This window comes from Salmo salar, chromosome ssa14 (genome assembly GCF_905237065.1).
Source record: "Salmo salar chromosome ssa14, Ssal_v3.1, whole genome shotgun sequence".
In the NCBI taxonomy this organism is placed as follows: Eukaryota; Metazoa; Chordata; class Actinopteri; order Salmoniformes; family Salmonidae; genus Salmo; species Salmo salar.
This window is the reverse complement of record NC_059455.1, coordinates 58,265,299-58,284,481: the sequence shown is the minus strand read 5'-3', so window position 1 is coordinate 58,284,481 and position 19,183 is coordinate 58,265,299. Positions and strand designations below refer to the sequence as shown.

Sequence of the window (19,183 nt, the reverse complement as noted above, 5' to 3'; positions counted from 1 at the left end):
TCTGAATTGTCCGATTGAAAACTGCTTTTTCTGTTCAGTGAAGGACAATTGGTGGAAATGTTGTGGTATATTTTTGAACACCCGAATAATTTTTTGATCAAAATAATAAATATTTTAACCTGTTTTCAATTTTTTATCAACATTTTATTACAAGTTTTATAGTGTAAGCTAGCTATGTTGAATGCAATTTATTGAATTGTTTGGGAAATGTTTCAAAGGACAACCTGAAACCGGACCTGTGCTATTAGCGATCATACATCTTTGCAATATGTTTTATATATTTCATTGACATTTATTGAAGGTCCCTATTTTTTTATTTGTATAAATGTATTTGAGCGCAAAAACTCCAAAACTGCATTGACAGTCATGTGATAGTGGATATTGTGACGTCAGATGAGTGAAGTCTTAGCCAAGATGGCGGCTGCTGGAGGAGAGCCCTCTACCCAGAGTGGTCCGGATGATTTGTTCAATCATTTCTACACAGAGGTAAGATACATTTAGGAAATACATATTACACAGTGTGTTGATATGTAACCTAACATTATGGATTTGACAAATACCGACAATTCGTTCCCTGGACCTGCATTTATGAGGCCTACAAACATCTGCTAGCTAAAAAGCTAGAGGGGCTAAAGTTAGCTAACGTTAACTGGGCTACCTAGCTCGCATAACACGGTGTGTGTTCGTGCTAACTAACTAAGCTAAGCTACCAATTGCTAACGCTAACAGAGTAGTGTTGTCGATTCGCCAGTACACACTTCTCTGTGATCATTACACGTATATAGTTTGTTACACCGCTATTCTATCAGTGTAGAGGAATTTTGTTTCCCATTTAAACAGTGGTGAAATTGTTGAGTATTTGATCTGTTTTGTGCTCTTGCTAGCCAGCACAGCAGATTCGACCCTCTTTACAGCTAACTGCACTAGGTTGGACAGGCTTCCTGTGTAGATTAAGATATATGACTCGGAAAATATACCTCAATCCAGGGATGAGAAATGCGTTGTATAGTACTCCGAATTGTCCCATTATGCCAACTGTTACACCAAGAAGATTGAAAGACTACTCGTTTTTAGAAGTCATTCAATCTTCTCGGTGGAACAGTTAGGGTAATGGGACAATTTTAGGAATTCAACACATTTCTCATCCCTGGATGGAGTTTCATTTTCTGAGCCATATCTCGCACCAGCTTTGGGGTGTCTTAATCTAGACAGGAAGCCTGTCTGACCCTACTGCAGCTGTAAGCAAGTGGGTTGGATCTCTGGCATGAATGTAAACATGCTCAGTTCCATCTATCCAACCTTCCCCAAGTGGACTCATGAGTCATGACAGATAATGCTACGCCAGCTGGCCAGTGAAAGGGACCAAGATTATGTAAATATCCATTTGCTTGCTAATATGACCATGACTGAACTTCTGTGACCCTAACTAATATGGCATGTCTCTGACCAACAGGTAAAGCAGATAGAGAAAAGAGACTCTGTGCTAACCTCGAAGCAGCAAATAGACAGGCTGCTCAGACCTGGGTCATCCTACTTCAATTTAAACCCGTTTGAGGTAAGTGGCTAGTTCCTGTCACATGCAGCTGTAGTTGATCTATTATTATTGTGACAAGGTCGTTGTGTATAACTGCATTGAAGTGCCCTTAGTACAACACCAGCGACCTCATTAAGAAGTTCAAACCTCTTGCCATAATGGCTTAGGTGTTGTGCTGACAGACACATCGTTGCAGGTTTCAACCCATTTGAGATTCTTGTTGAAGGTGCTGCATTAGTGTCAGAAGTTAAATGTTAACTTTGTGTGACTGTTGTATTTGGGCGAGATGGTAAAGTGCAAAAGTGTTTCTCAAAGGAAAAGGGGTAGTGTAACATGTTTATTTAAACCTTATTTAACTAGGCAAGTCAGTTAAAAACAAATTCTTATTTACAATGATGGCCTACCAAAAGGCCTCCTGTGGGGACGGGGGCTGGGATAAAATTTTAAAAAAAAGATGATATATATATATATATCTATGACAAGAGAGACACAACACTGCATGAAGAGAGACCTAAAACAACAGAGCATGACAGCAACACATGACAACACAGTATAGTAGCAACACCACACCTTCTTTTTTTACCTAACACTTATTTTTCTTAACTGCATTGTTGGTTAAGGGCTTGTAAGTAAGCATTTCACTCTAAGGTCTACACCTGTTGTATTAGGCACATGTGACAAATAAAATTTGATTTGATGCGTGTGCTTTGGGGACCTTTTTAACAGAATGTGACTGGCAGAACAGGTGTTGTATGTGGAGGATGAGGGCTGCAGTAGGTATCACAGATAGGGAGGAGTGAGGCCTAAGAGGGTTTTAAAATAAGCATCCAGTGGGTCTTGCAACATCCTTTGTACAACACCGTAAACTTTGTCTAGCTATTTTAATCGCTGTCATATATATATATATATATTTTTTTTTATCCCAGCCCCTGTCCCCACAGGAGGTCTTTTGGTAGCCCATCATTGTAAATAAGAATTTGTTTTTAGCTGACTTGCCTAGTTAAGGTAAATACACATCTGTGTTGCTTAATGCCTAATTTGAATTCCAGGTGTTACAAATTGATCCAGAGGCAACAGATGAGGAGTTGAAGAAGAGGTTCAGAGCGGTAGGTATACTACAAATCTGACAGTAGGTACCGGAGGATCCGGTCTTGGATCTACCGGTTCCAACACAGCTTCCAGGTCATAACACTGTTGAACAGCTAAACCTAGCTTTCTACCTGCACATACTGTACCTGCTAGTCACCCACACCCTATTAAAATACTATTTGCACTGACTCTTGACACACCCATTCACACTTTCATACATACACACTTTCACTCACTACCATCATTGCTGTTATTATTTAATTGTACTGCTCACTTTATCTACTGTAAATAACTGTCACATTGACAGTACATTCCATAGTAAATAGTGTATATTCTATAGTTTTATATTTTCCACCATATCTTTATAGCTGATGTCCTTAATAGTGAAACAGCCACATCCATTTGCAATATTACAATAACAAAGAAGTTACTGCAAACAACGAACACTGTTTTTTTCCCCCTCTGACATCATTGCATGCATGAAGAAAGTAGAGCCAGACTTATATTGGATTTTGGGGTCCGATACCAATTTTAGGGAGGCAAAGGTCACCGACTATTTATAGGTACAGTTGAAGTCGGAAGTTAACATACACTTAAGTTGGAGTCATTCAAACTCGTTTTTCAACCGCTCCACAAATTTCTTGTTAACAAACTATAGTTTTGGCAGGTCGGTTAGGACGTCTACTTTGTGCATGACACAAGTAATTTTTCCAACAATTGTTTACAGACAGATTATTTGACTTATAATTCACTGTATCACAATTCCAGTGGGTCAGAAGTTTACATGCACTAAGTTGACTGTGCCTTTAAATAGCTTGGAAAATTCCAGAAAATGATGTCGTGGCTTTAGAAGCGTCTGATAGGCTAATTGACATCATTTGAGTCAATCGGAGGTGTACCTGTGGATGTATTTCAAGGCCTACCTTCAAACTGTGCCTCTTTGCTTGACATCATGGGAAAATCAAAAGAAATCAGCCAAGACCTCAGAGAAAGAATTATAGACCTCCACATGTCTGGTTCATCCTTGGGAGCAATTTCCAAATGCCTGAACGTACCACATTCATCTGTACAAACAATAGTATGCAAGTATAAACACCACGTAGCCGTCATACCGCTCAGGAAGGAGACTCGTTCTGTCTACTAGAGATGAACGTACTTTGGTGCGAAAAGTGCAAATCAATCCCAGAACAACAGCAAAGGACCTTGTGAAGATGCTGGAGGAAACAGGTACAAAGTATCTATATCCACAGTAAAACGAGTCCTGTATCGACAACCTGAATGGCTGCTCAGCAAGGAAGAAGCCACTGCTCCAAAACTGACAAAAAATGCCAGACTACGGTTTGCAACTGCACATGGGGACAAAGATTGTACTTTTTGGAGAAATGTCCTCTGGTCTGATGTAACAAAAATAGAACTGTTTGGCCACAATGACCATCGTTATGTTTGGAGGAAAAAGGGGGAGGCTTGCAAGCCGAAGAACACCAGCCCAACCGTGAAGCACGGGGTGGCAGCATCATGTTGTGGGGGTGCTTTGCTGCAGGAGGGACAGGTGCACTTCACAAAATAGATGGCATCATGAGGCTCAAAAATTATGCGGATATATTGAAGCAACATCTCGTCCCCAGTATTTGATCGCCTGCTGATTTTGTACGTTTGCCCACTGACACTGATCAGGCAATTTTAATGGTAGGTTTATTTGAACAGTGAGAGACAGAACAAACAAAAAAATCCAGAAAAACGCACGTCAGAAATTTTATAAATTGATTTGCATTTTAATGAGGGAAATAAGTATTTGACCCCCTCTCAATCAGAAAGATTTCTGGCTCCTAGGTGTCTTTTATACAGGTAACGAGCTGAGATTAGGAGCACACACTTAAAGGGAGTGCTCCTAATCTCAGCTTGTTACCTGTATAAAAGACACCTGTCCACAGAAGTAAATCAATCAGATGCCAAACTCTCCACCATGGCCAAGACCAAAGAGCTCTCCAAGGATGTCAGGGACAAGATTGTAGACCTACACAAGGCTGGAATGGGCTACAAGACCATCGCCAAGCAGCTTGGTGAGAAGGTGACAACAGTTGGTGTGATTATTCGCAAATGGAAGAAACACAAAAGAACTGTCAATCTCCCTCGGCCTGGGGCTCCATGCAAGATCTCACCTCGTGGAGTTGCAATGATCATGAGAATGGTGAGGAATCAGCCCAGAACTACACGGGAGGATCTTGTCAATGATCTTAAGGTAGCTGGGACCGTAGTCACCAAGAAAACAATTGGTAACACACTACACCGTGAAGGACTGAAATCCTGCAGCGCCCGCAAGGTCCCCCTGCTCAAGAAAGCACATACACATGCCCGTCTGAAGTTTGCTAATGAACATCTGAATGATTCAGAGGACAACTGGGAGAAAGTGTTGTGGTCAGATGAGACCAAATAGGAGCTCTTTGGCATCAACTCAACTCGCCGTGTTTGGAGGAGGAGGAATGCTGCCTATGACCCCAAGAACACCATCCCCACCATCAAACATGGAGGTGGAAACATTATTCTTTGGGAGTGTTTTTCTACTAAGGGGACAGGACAACTTCACCGCATCAAAGGGACGATGGACGGGGCCATGTACCGTCAAATCTTGGGTGAGAACCTCCTTCCCTCAGCCAGGGCATTGAAAATGGGTCGTGGATGGGTATTCCAGCATGACAATGACCCAAAACACACAGCCAAGGCAACAAAGGAGTGGCTCAAGAAGAAGCACATTAAGGTCCTGGAGTGGCCTAGCCAGTCTCCAGACCTTAATCCCATAGAACATCTGTGGAGGGAGCTGAAGGTTCGAGTTGCCAAACGTCAGCCTCGAAACCTTAATGACTTGGAGAAGATCTGCAAAGAGGAGCGGGACAAAATCCCTCCTGAGATGTGTGCAAACCTGGTGGCTAACTATAAGAAACGTCTGACCTCTGTGATTGCCAACAAGTACTAAGTCATGTTTTGCAGAGGGGTCAAATACTTATTTCCCTCATTAAAATGCTAATTAATTTATAACATTTTTGATGTGTTTTTCTGGATTTTTTTTGTTTTTATTCTGTCTCTCACTGTTCAAATAAACCTACCATTAAAATTACAGACGGATCATTTCTTTGTCAGTGGGCAAATGTACAAAATCAGCAGGGGATCAAATACTTTTTTCCCTCACTGTAAAGCTTGGTCGCAAATGGGTCTTCCAAATGGACAATGACCCCAAGTAAAGTTGTGGCAAAGTGGCTTAAGGACAACAAAGTCAAGGTATTGGAGTGGCCCTGACATCAATCCCATAGAAAATTTGTGGGCAGAACTGAAAAAGCATGTGCGAGCAAGGAGGCCTACATACCTGACTCAGTTACACCAGCTCTGTCAAGAGGATGGGCCAAAATTTACCCAACTTATTGTGGGAAGCTTGTGGAAGGCTACCTGAAACTTTGACCCAAGTTAAACAATTTAAAGGCAATGCTACCAAATACTAATTGAGTGTATGTAAACTGGGAATGTGATGAAATAAATAAATGCTGAAATAAATTATTCTCTACTATTATTCTGACATTTCACATTCTTAAAATAAAGTGGTGATCCTAACTGACCTAAAACAGGGAATTTTTTGCTAGGATTAAATGTCAGGAATTTTGATTAACTGAGTTTAAGTGTATTTGGCGCCAAAAGATTAACAGATCTAAATGTTGATTTCTTAAGTAATTCAATGAACATTATTTAAGAACATTCTATTTGTGGTTTACATGATAACTATCAAAAAGCAACTATATAAGTATGAAAGTAAATTCAAAAGTTGTTCAGTTTACCTCCTTAGACAAATCTTTAAGTTTACCTATCTACTGCAGTGGGTAAGAATCCATAAGTGTTTGTGCTGAAGCACCACAAGCACACGAATAAACAATAAGGGCTGAATGAATTAAACTCAGTCTCAAAGTAAATCTGAAACGGCACTGTTCATAACCAATACAGAAGCTTGCAGTTTGTAATGTCACCACGAGATGTAATTTGTATTGAGTAGATTCACTACAGTGCTTTACAAAGGTCATGTAAAGAAACACTTTTAAATACATTTTTTATTTAATTAGGCAATCAGTTAACAAATTCATATTTACAATGACGGCCTACCCTAGTTGAAGCTCCTTGACATCATATTGCTCTACATGGACAACGCTGGGCCAATTGTGCGCCGCCCTATGGTACTCCTAATCATGGCCGGTTGTGATACAGCCTGGAATCGAACCAGGGTCTGTAGTGACACCTCTAGCACTGAGATGCAGTGCCTTTATGGCAACCTTGCAATGAGAGGGTTGTCACTAGTTACCACAGCCACAAAGTCATAAACCCTGCCTATTTCTACAATTTCTCTTAACCTCACTGCTAACCCTAACCTTAAATTAAGACCAAAAAGCAACCTCTTGTTTTCCTACATTTTTTGTGGCAGTGGAAACCCAATGAGAGCTTGTTACAACAAGCACACGCTAGCTCTTTATTAGGACAATGTTTTCTTACTGAAACCATAATGTAAATTACTGTTATTCAATACAAAATTCATTGGCTGTATATTTCAACTGCAAATGGCATCCGCTGATGACTGAACGTTAATGCAGAAAAATAGTTACTGCACTGGTTTTAGTAACACACGTTCTAATTTAGCTAGCTAGCTAACAACAATCTTATCTCATCATGAACGCAAGCAAGCACATCGCCTGAATGATAGCTAAGCTAACTACCTTCCTGCAGGGCTGCCAACTTTTGAAGAAAGCTTGGAGTGATATTTGCTATGAGAATTTCATTGCGCCCTGGCACAAACCCCTAGATGGAAAATTGTACTGTTTTAAATGCAATTCTATGTATTTTGACATGGCTTAGGCGTATGACCATGGTGGAAAATGTAAAAATAAAAACCACAGGTCAGGTGTATTCAGGATGCTTTGAATGTTAACACTCAACATTCGCTGACTTTGTTACTAAGACATTTTTGGGGGATTAAATTGAAAGTACATCTAAAAAAATATTAATTGGCAGTCGATAACTGAATCATAGATTGCAGTCTCCTTGTCCATAGATTGCTTTCAAGGTAAGGACACAAAGATTTTGTAATTTGGGTGAACTCTTTAAAATAGGGCTGGAAGAAATTCCTCCTTGCTGGATTGGCTTCCCCTGAAGTGCTGGGTGTTTGAAAATGTTCTTGTTATAACAATTAATTTCTCAATCACCCAACCTTCAAGTAAATATCAATATTCAGGTGGTTTATGCCAACTAGTTGAAGCTCCTTGACATCATATTGCTCTACATGGACAACATAGGATTGGTTGTGAGTCCCCATACCATTTCTGCCTAGCATATGCACAATACTAAAGTGTCAAATTGTATTTGATACCTGGAGCATTTAATATCTAATGTCTATTTATATGACTTGTTCAAAACTGTCCACAAAGTACTGCAAAAATACATAGCCTGATATAATTAATTTTCAAAGACACAAGTAGGTATATGTGATTACACTGATAAAATTGTGAAGAAGAGGAATAATAAAATAAGTGTGGGGAATAAGTGTTCTTACTGACAAGAACAGTAATTACCCTATATTTTAGCCTATTGTTAAGAATTAGAATTGTTTCACTGATCAGACTAAAAGTAAATCAATAATAAGAAATCCTGAAGACAAGATGACATAAATCTTGCTTTACACCCTAACCCAATTATTTTTCCAGTTATTGACGCCCCTCTAGAATAAAACGTACACTTTTGGGTTCACGATGTGTTTGACAAAATTATTTTCATAGTTACAAATCAGGTCACCCTGCCAAACTTCCCTGCTAAAACATACAGCTGGCTTTTCGTTGTCACAGACGAAACGCCAATCACCGAGCGAGGGGACTAGTGTGAATTAAATTGACGTTAGCACATGCTGTCAGAAGGCTGAATTCTGCAATAGAGACTCGAGTAACAGCAACCTAATTTTGTTGACAACGAACAGCGCCACCGTGATACTCTTTTTAGAGTTTTATAAGCAGAGAACATTCTCTCTCTCTATTCAGCTCCACTGTAACCTTCAGGGGCGTTTCTTTAAAACACGCATCCAATCCCCTTGATGCTTTACATAACTAGACCAATCATATGCTTCAACGCGCCGTGGCGAGACGTCACAATTCTACAGGTTCAGCTCGTGGTGTTAAATGGCAGTTGCAGATGCTCTGCTTTCGAAACGATTCGGAGTATAGTCGGAAAAGTAAACGCGCTGACTATACAACGGACTAATTGAAAAGTACTGCTTTTATTTTTCTAATGCGTGAGATATGAGGTGTGTGCTGTGAGAAGAGGGTCAAATGCGTTTGTCTCAAAGCCAATGCGTGAGAGTGAGCAGCTCTGTACCTGGCTAGATGGAGCCTTAACTACATTGCTTGCTAGCTGGCCAGCTAACGTTAACTAAGTGATGAGGACAGGGCTGCTTGCTTGGTATAGTGCACTTTTGATTATTTACTTACTCAAATACGCTGTCAAACAGACAGGCAGGTAGCCTAGTGGTTAGAGCGTTGGGCCAGTTACCGAAAGTGGATCGAATCCCCGACCTGACAAGGTATAAATCTGTCGTTCTGCCCCTGAACAAGGCAGTTAAAACCTGTTGAGGACAGACGGAACGCCTCACCAATATCCAATGGTAGAGCGTGGCGCGAAATACAAAAAAAATAAAAAATGCTATAACTTAAATTTCTCAAACATGACTATTTTACACCATTTGAAAGATAAGACTCGATAATCCAACCACATTGTCCGATTTCAAAAAGGCTTTACAGCGAAAGCAAAACATTAGATTATGTTAGGAGAGTACCCAGCCAAAAATAATCACACAGCCATTTTCAAAGCAAGCATATGTCACAAAAACCCAAAACACAGCTAAATGCAGCACTAACCTTTGATGATCTTCATCAGATGACACTCCTAGGACATTGTTATACAATACATGCATGTTTTGTTCAATCAAGTTCATATTTATATCAAAAAACAGCTTTTTACATTAGCATGTGATGTTCAGAACTAGCATTCCCACCCAAAACTTCCGGTGAATTTACTAAATTACTCATAAACGTTGACAAAATACATAACAATTATTTTAAGAATTATAGATACAGAACTCCTTTATGCAATCGCTATGTCAGATTTTAAAATGGCTTTTCGGCGAAAGCACATTTTGCAATATTCTGAGTACATAGCTCAGCCATCACAGGCTAGCCATTCAGACACCCGCCAACTTCGGGGCTCACTAAACTCAGAATTACTAATAGAAAAATGGTATTACCTTTGCTGTTCTTCGTCAGAATGCACTCCCAGGACTGCTACTTCCACAACAAATGTTGTTTTTGTTCCAAATAATCCATAGTTACAGTGGGGGAAAAAAGTATTTAGTCAGCCACCAATTGTGCAAGTTCTCCCACTTAAAAAGATGAGAGAGGCCTGTAATGTTCATCATAAGTACACTTCAACTATGACAGACAAAATGAGTGAAAAAAATCCAGAAAATCACATTGTAGGATTTTTTATGAATTTATTTGCAAATTATGGTGGAAAATAAGTATTTGGTCACCTACAAGCAAGCAAGATTTCTGGCTCTCACAGACCTGTAACTTCTTTAAGAGGCTCCTCTGTCCTCCTCTCGTTACCTGTATTAATGGCACCTGTTTGAAGTTGTTATCAGTATAAAAGACACCTGTCCACAACCTCAAACAGTCACACTCCAAACTCCACTATGGCCAAGACCAAAGAGCTGTCAAAGGACACCAGAAACAAAATTGTAGACCTGCACCAGGCTAGAAAGACTGAATCTGCAATAGGTAAGCAGCTTGGTTTGAAGAAATCAACTGTGGGAGCAATTATTAGGAAATGGAAGACATACAAGACCACTGATAATCTCCCTCGATCTGGGGCTCCACGCAAGATCTCACCCCGTGGGGTCAAAATGATCACAAGAACGGTGAGCAAAAATCCCAGAAGCACACAGAGGGACCTAGTGAATGACCTGCAGAGAGTTGGGACCAAAGTAACAAAGCCTACCATCAGTAACACACTACGCCGCCAGGGACTCAAATCCTGCAGTGCCAGACGTGTCCCCCTGCTTAAGCCAGTACATGTCCAGGCCTGTCTGAAATTTGCTAGAGAGCATTTGGATGATCCAGAAGAGGATTGGGAGAATGTCATATGGTCAGATGAAACCAAAATATAACTTTGGTAAAAACTCAACTCGTCGTGTTTGGAGGACAAAGAATGCTGAGTTGCATCCAAAGAACACCATACCTACTGTGAAGCATGGGGGTGGAAACATCATGCTTTGGGGCTGTTTTTCTGCAAAGGGACCAGGACAACTGATCCGTGTAAAGGAAAGAATGAATGGGGCCATGTATCGAGAGATTTTGAGTGAAAACCTCCTTCCATCAGCAAGGGCATTGAAGATGAAACGTGGCTGGGTCTTTCAGCATGACAATGATCCCAAACACACCGCCCGGGCAACGAAGGAGTGGCTTCGTAAGAAGCATTTCAAGGTCCTGGAGTGGCCTGGCCAGTCTCCAGATCTCAACCCCGTAGAAAATCTTTGGAGGGAGTTGAAAGTCCGTGTTGCCCAGCGACAGCCCCAAAACATCACTGCTCTAGAGGAGATCTGCATGGAGGAATGGGCCAAAATACCAGCAACAGTGTGTGAAAACCTTGTGAAGACTTACAGAAAACGTTTGACCTGTGTCATTGCCAACAAAGGGTATATAACAAAGTATTGAGAAACTTTTGTTATTGACCAAATACTTATTTTCCACCATAATTTGCAAATAAATTCATAAAAAATCCTACAATGTGATTTTCTGGATTTTTTTTTCTTCTCATTTTGTCTATCATAGTTGAAGTGTACCTATGATGAAAATTACAGGCCTCTCATCTTTTTAAGTGGGAGAACTTGCACAATTGGTGGCTGACTAAATACTTTTTTCCCCCACTGTATGTCCAAATACCCCCGTTTTGTTCGTGCATTCAGGTCACTATCCAAAGGGTAACGCGTGAGCGCATTTCCAGACAAAGAAATTCAAAATGTTCCATTACCGTACTTAGAAGCATGTCAAACGCTGTGTAAAATCAATTTTTATGCTATTTTTCTCGTAAAATAGCGATAATATTGCAACCGGACAATGTTGTATTCATTCAAAGAGAAAAATAAAAAATGGCATGATCTCGTGAACGCGCATCTCCAATCTTTCTGTCACCAGGCAGTCCACTGACAAACTGTGCTCCTGTTATCTGCCCAGAGACAGGAGACGCCTCAATCTGGTTTCTGAAGGCTTTAGAGAGCCAATGGAAGCCTTAGAAAGTGTCACGTAACAGCTCAGATACTGTAGTTTCGATAGATATGCAACAGAAGGACTACAAATTCGCAGATAGGCCACTTCCTGCTTGGAATCTTCTCAGGTTTTTGCCTGCCATATGAGTTCTGTTATACTCACAGACACCATTCAAACAGTTTTAGAAACGTTGGAGTGTTTTCTATCCAAATCTACTAATTATATGCATATTCTAGTTTCTGGGCAAGAGTAGCAACCAGATTAAATCGGGCACGTTTTTTTTCTCATCCGGCCGTGAAAATACTGCCCCCTATCCACAACAGGCTTTAACCCACTGTTCCTAGACCGTCACTTTAAATAAGAATTTGTTCTTAACTGACTTGCCTAGTTAAATAAATAAAAAACAATAAGGCCTACTCTCACCTCATGGCTTAGGGCAGAATTATGTTCAACGAGCAACCCACAGAGCACCCTCTGGAGAAAAAAAAAACGACTGCAAATTAGCAGACGTATTTGTTATTTCAATGTATATAATATCGCCGCTTTATCTGTGGAATAAAGACCGATGCAAATGTTTTTGTGAAAGGCTATCGGACAATAATATTGATTTATCAGTCGACTGATTTATCGGTCAGACTCTACAAAGAAGAGCACTACCTATTGCAATTTTCTTTACCATTCTGCTCACACTCCTCAGCTCTGCAGCAATAACAAAGGTGGTGGGGCGGCAGTGGCATTGTTTCCGCACACTGCAGATTCCATCTTTAATGCTCTACTGCCTTATTTGTATTGCACTGTTACCACTTATTGCCTTATGTTATTGTTTTGAGTTCATGTTTCACTGCACTGTTGAGAGAGAGCTCACAAATAAAGCATTTCATTGCATTTTAAAAACAAGAAAATTGTACCTTCTGGTTTGCTTAATATAAGAATTTGAAATGATTTATACTTAAGTATATTTTATCAATTAATTTTACTTTTGATACTTAAGTATATTTTAAAACCAAATACTTTTACTCAAGTAGTATATTACTGGGTGACTTTTACTTGAGTAACTTTCTATCTATACTTTTACTCAAGTATGACAATTGGGTGCTTTTCACACCACTGCCATTTACACCCCAATGTGTCCTGTGTATCTAACAAATACACTTTGATTTGATATTGTTGATTCTCACACTAACGAAAGCTAACTAATTTCTCCTTCCATTTCAGTTGTCCATCTTGGTCCATCCAGACAAGAACCAGGATGATCCAGACAGAGCACAACTAGCCTTTGAAGGTAGAAATATGATTGCTGTCACAGTATGTCTACATCAGTTAGCCGAATACATTCAAAGAGTTCTTAACAACCCCAATCCCACTGTATTTCTAGCTGTGGACAAGGCATACAAAAACTTGCTGGACCCAGAACAGAAGAAGAGGGCAGTTGATGTGATCCAAGCAGGAAGGGAATATGTTGAGCATAATGTGAGTAACTAACCACCTGTCCCTCTGTTCACACGTCTCATAGGTACAGTAGCTTCCCAAATGGAACCCTGTTCCCTATATTGTCCACTACTTTTGACCATGACCCATAGGGTTCTGGTCAAAAGTACTGCACTATAAAGGGAATAGGGTGCCATTTTGGACACAGATTTACTGTACAATTGTGTTAATACTAGTGATGCCATTATTACAGTTGAGTTCATGTATTGCCACAGCATATGACACTTCAACTGCATCTTTTTTTATTGCAACAGATGAAAGAGAAGAAGAAACAGCTGAAGAAGGATGGGAAGCCTCAATTCTTGGAGGAGGATGACCCAGAAATGGTATTGACAAGTGGTTAAATATAACTTGGAACAGATGTAAGGCTGTTTTTGAGATTGGGCTTATTGTTATTTTACTAAGGGAACCACTCTTCTCTTGATCGTCAGTTCAGACAGGCGGTGTACAAGCAGACTATGAAGCTGTTTGCAGAGCTTGAAATCAAGAGGAAGGAGCGGGAAGCCAAGGACATGCATGAAAGGTAATGGTGCCATTTCAGTCAACTTGCCATAGATTTTGAAGCCGATTTTTAAATCCAAACTTTAACTAGGCCACTTGGTAACATTCAGCGTTGTCTTGGTAAGCGCCTCCAGTGTATATCTGGCCTTGTGTTTTAGGCTATTGTCCTGCTGAAAGGTGAATTTGTCTCCTAGTGTCTGTTGGAAAGCAGACTGAACCAGATTTTCCTCTAGAAAACATCTATTCCGGTTATTTTTATCCAAAAAAACCTCCCTAGTCCTTGCCGATGACAAGCATACGTGCAGCCGCCACCATGCTTCAAAATGTGAAGTGGTACTCAGTGGTGTTGGATTTGCCCCAAACATAACACTTTGTATTCAGAACATAAAGTAATTATTTTTGCAGTTTTACTTTAGTGCCTTGTTGCAAACAGGATGCATGTTTTGGGATATTTTTATTCTGTTCAAGCTTCCTTTTCACTTAGTATTATGGAGTGACTACAATGTTGTTGATCCATCCACAGTTTTTGCCTATCACAGCCATTAAACTCTAACGGTTTTAAAGTCACCATTGGCCTCATGGTGAAATCCCTGAGCGGTTTTCTTCCTCTACGGCAACTGAGTTAGGAAGGATGCCTATATATTTGTAGTGACTGGGTGTATTGATACACCACCCAAAGTGTAATAACTTCACCATGCTCAAAGGGATTTTCAATGTCTACTTTTATTTTAGCCATCTACAAATAGGTACCCTTTGCGAGGCATTGGAAAACATTCCTGGTCTTTGTGGTTGAGTCTGTGTTTGAAATTCGCTGCTCGAGTGAGGGACCTTAGAATTATCTGTATGTGTGGGGTAGTCATTTACATTTTATGTTAAACAACATTTAGGCTTGCCATAACAAAGGGGTTGAATACTTATTGACTCAACACATTTCAGCTTTACCATTTTATATTTACTTGGCTCATCGTGCTCTAGCGACTCCTTGTGGCGGGCCGGGCTTCTGCAGGCTGACTACGGTAGTCAGTTGAACAATGTTTCCTCCAACACATTGGTGTGGCTGGATTCTGGGTTAAGCAGGCGGGTGTTAATAAGCACGGTTTGGCGGGTCATGTTTAGGATGCTTGACGTTCGCCTCCTGATCCCATTGGGGACTTGCAGCGATGAGATGATTTGAAATTGGGGAGGAAAACAATAATGCATAATGACAAAGAGAAAATAGGTTTTTAGAAATGTTTGCAAATTTATTTTTAAAAAATAAAGACGGAAGCCACTCCTCAATAAAACGCACAACCCGCTTGGAGTTTGCCAAAAGGCACCTAAAGGACTTTCAGACCATGAGAAACAAGATTCTCTGGTCTGATGAAACCAAGATTGAACTCTGTCCTGAATGCCAAGTGTCACATCTGGAGGAAACCTGGCACCATCCCTACGGTGAAGCATGTTGGTGGCAGCATCATGCTGTGGGGATGTTTTTCAGCAGCAGGGACTGGGAGACTAGTCAGGATTGAGGGAAAGATGAACGGAGCAAAGTACAGAGAGATCCTTGATGAAAACCTGCTCCAGAGCGCTTAGGACCTCAGACTGGGATGAAGGTTCACCCTCCAACAGGACAATGACCCTAAGCACACAGCCAGGACAACGCTGGAGTGTCTTTGGGACAAGTCTCTGAAAGTTCGTCCTTGAGTTGGCCAGCCAGAGCCCAGACTTCAACCTAATCGAACATCTCTGGAAAGACCTGAAAATAGCTGTGCAGTGACGCTCCCCATCCAACCTGACAGAGCTTGAGAGGATTTGCAGAGGGAAAAAAAAAATGGGAGAAACTCCCAAATATAGGTGTGCCAAGCTTGTAGTGTCATACTCAAGCATGTATTTGCTGCCAAAGGTGCTTCAATAAAGTACTGAGTAAAGGCTCTGAAAACTTATGTAAATGTAATATTTCTGTTTTTTTATGTTAAATATATTTGCAAACATTTCTTAACCTGTTTTTGCTTTGTTATGGGGTACTGTGTGTAGATTTACATAATTTGTTTTGGAATAAGGCTGTAACAAAATGTGGAAAAAGTCAAGGGGTCAGAATATTTTCCGAATGCACTGTACATAGCCCTCAATGTCTTTGGTCATCTTTTTGTGTCCTTAAGGAGGGAATACCATGGAATTCAATGTTTCATGTTTTCCTTTTCAGGAAAAGGGCAAGAGAGGAAGAGATTGAGACGGCAGAGAAAGCTAAGCGAGAGAGGGAATGGCAGAAAAACTTTGAGGTATGTTTAAAAAAGGTTGTAAATACATTTTAGTAATTTTTGGGGGGTAATGTTTTGAGCAGAACTTTGATCATCACCCAAAATAAGCTGGGATGAGGAGAGACTGAGTACCTACTGTTGAATAACTAGCTCTTCAGTTGTTTTAACTGAGATTCAGGGGTATGGTGTTGCCACGAGCAGCAGGGTGAACTGCAGATAGTCGTAGTTGTTTCAGAAGTCATCCCTGATGTTGCTGTTTACTTCGTACATCGCTGACTCTACCTTATATTTTCACAAGGAAACAAGGGATGGGCGAGTGGACAGTTGGAGGAGTTTCCAGGCAGGCAAAAGCAAGGCAAAAAAAGAGAAGAAACCCCGGTCCTTCCTGAAGCCTCCTAAAGTCAAGATGGAGCAGAGAGAGTGACGTCTGTTGAGATGTGAGGTTTAAGGATACTACCTAAAGGCTACATCCCGATTCTCCACCCTTTTCCAGAAGTGTGTGCTTGCACACTCCACGTGATGTTTAAAAGCATATGAGTGGTGTGTAAGCATTGGCTGGAGGGAGTTTCCACCATTGTAAAAATTCCACCATAGCAAGTGTACACTTCGAGAGAAGGTTGGAGAATCGAGACTCAGCCCAACATTCTTACTTACACTTGACAGTGCATCCACCCTCCTGAGAAATGTAGTTTTTGTGCTTGTTTTTTTTTTTTTTTTATGTACATAATTGTGATCTGCAACCTCCATGGGACCATCACACTTACTGTCCTCAATCAAAGTAGAAAAGATGACAGGAAATCTTCCATTTCTGTAACTACCTTAGTTTGACTGGACTTTTTGTGCTGTATTTCTTTTATTTTATTTTTTTTTACCTTTAAATAAAAGCTTGTTTGTAACAAGCCAATTTTGTGGTCTACCAAGTATTGACTCCGAAACAAGGCAATCTAGTTGAGGGTAGAATAATGAAATCCTTAGCTAACGACTGCCTTGTATTTGTGTTCGTCAATAGGTACAAGATGCTATAACATGTTATTAAGGAATTTTCCCCTTACTGTGAAACACAAGGAGAATATCCAGCCACTCTTGGAGGACAATGGGAGTAGTTTACTCCTCTATTCAGGCACCGTGGTTGTAAAGTGAGGAAGAGAGTATCCCCACATCTCAAGTATCCTGCCATCCAGATTATTTTTTTTTCCCTTTGCAAGTAAATAAGAATTTGTTCTTTGGCGGCCCAGGAACAGTGGGTTAACTGCCTTGTTCAGGGGCAGAACGACAGATTTTTACCTTGTCAGCTCGGGGATTCGATCTTGCAACCTTTCGGTTACTAGTCCAACACTCTAACCACAGGGCTACCTGCAGCCCCGACGATCTGCTCATCACAGTTTCAAACCCACAGTGGGTTGGGATTCTACTACAAAGGTAGCGTCCCAATTGGCATCCTATTCCATATATAATGCACTACTTTTGACCAGAGCCATATGGGTCCTGGGGGAAAGAAGTGCACTAAAAAGCAAATGGGGTGTCATTTGGGACAGAGACACAAATCCACTCCTATTCCCATGATGATAGCCCCTCTGATTTTGTTTTCTCCAATACATTAAAATATGTTACCCCAACTGACCATTGGTCGTGATCCTATACCTATCATCTAACCGCTAGTAGTGTTCTTTAATTAGCAGTAGCATTGTGCATCCATTCTGTTTTCATATCAAATGTTTAATTGCAGCAGTGTTTCACTCAATCTACAGTACCAGGGAAAGTCGAAGCCTAGTCTGTGAGAGCTGTTTTTCTGTCAGTTGAACTGTAATCGTTACACTATAACAATAAAAATGTCCAAGATATTCTTAGGAGATAGTCAGGTCGTCTGAGTGTGATCAAAGCAAAGACATTTGTCAGTTTGTTCTTGCCTGTAAGTGAAGCATGATGAGCCCAAGTTTAGTCTTGTTCAACATTATGTCTTTAATAATTATTAATTGAAAATACATTCAATTGCTCATTTGTCAAAGACCACTAGACTAAATTGTGACCGAGCAAAAAATTATACAAACGTATATTTACTTGAAGTGCGTAAGTTGTAAATCAATTCAATGACAACTATCAAGTGTGCACATATAGGATACAACATGAGGATATTAAACACATGGCAATACAGATAGAAATGACTACCAGCATTAAAGTGTTCTCTTCGGCTACAGAGGCATAAAGGACATCCGCAAGGTCGGAGTTTGCCCCCCCCCCCCACCCTTAAAATATAACGTAGTCTATTGTGTTAGCCAGACAGCCACTCATAAAGTATAGACTACCGATTGTTGTCCGTGGTGCTTAAATTGCGACATGTCTATGCTGCTGCATGCCAATCGAGTCGATGTTCGGCTTTCTGTGGTGCCAGGGAATGTATAGGTTTGCTTTAGCTTATGGATAAATGTTTATTGGCAGACCTATTTGGTCATAATGTTCTCATTTTAAGCCTAACATTTCTCAAAGCTATACAAGGTGTAGCAAACCTGCCATTTTGTGACTGCTGGCTGGTTATTCAGTAATTAAAACTTGGGTGTTCAAACATTGCCGATTGTAAATAAAATGTTCGATGCAACAGCATACTAATCAGCTACCAATAATGTTTTAGAATATACAACTTTCCTGTATAGGCTAGGTGAACCTGCATCACGAGCCGTCCTTGCGCTGTAGTGCTGAGCGATTAACCAAAATGCCAGTTATTTTTGTTTTTAAACAACTAATTGACTAATGTCGGTTAAATTATTTGAATTCCATTTCGTTAAAGTTTTTTTCTGTGAGCTCAATGCGCACATAGCTCCGTTTCTCTACAGACAAATCAGATCCAGCCTGAACTGTGTGATGTAGTTTCCAACAGGCCAATATTCTACATAGTTTAGGGCATAAAACGCAGAAATTAACTACAATGATCATAATTCATTGCGTATCTACTTGTCCGATCTGTTTCTTTTACGCTTGCTACAGAAGAGAGAATGCCGATGGTG

At 40.4% G+C, this 19,183-nt stretch overlaps 1 protein-coding gene across 1 annotated transcript; it reads left to right on the top strand.

The window, feature by feature from the left end:
- Nucleotides 1-351: 351 nt before the first annotated feature.
- LOC106570084 (dnaJ homolog subfamily C member 8) lies at nucleotides 352-18,031 on the top strand. The gene is made up of 9 exons (XM_014142059.2): nucleotides 352-486; nucleotides 1,454-1,555; nucleotides 2,584-2,640; nucleotides 13,174-13,240; nucleotides 13,334-13,428; nucleotides 13,701-13,772; nucleotides 13,878-13,969; nucleotides 16,130-16,205; nucleotides 16,483-18,031. The coding sequence occupies exons 1-9, from the start codon at nucleotides 394-396 to the stop codon at nucleotides 16,606-16,608; spliced, it is 780 nt and encodes a 259-aa protein (XP_013997534.1). The 5' UTR covers nucleotides 352-393; the 3' UTR covers nucleotides 16,609-18,031.
- Nucleotides 18,032-19,183: the final 1,152 nt, after the last annotated feature.

Coding starts and splice junctions, on each gene's coding strand:
- LOC106570084 (XM_014142059.2), top strand. CDS start 394: ATGAGTGAAGTCTTAGCCAAGATGGCGGCTGCTGGAGGAGAGCCCTCT. Junction 13,429..13,700: donor GGGAATATGTTGAGCATAAT/GTGAGTAACTAA, acceptor TTATTGCAACAG/ATGAAAGAGAAGAAGAAACA. Junction 16,206..16,482: donor AATGGCAGAAAAACTTTGAG/GTATGTTTAAAA, acceptor TATTTTCACAAG/GAAACAAGGGATGGGCGAGT.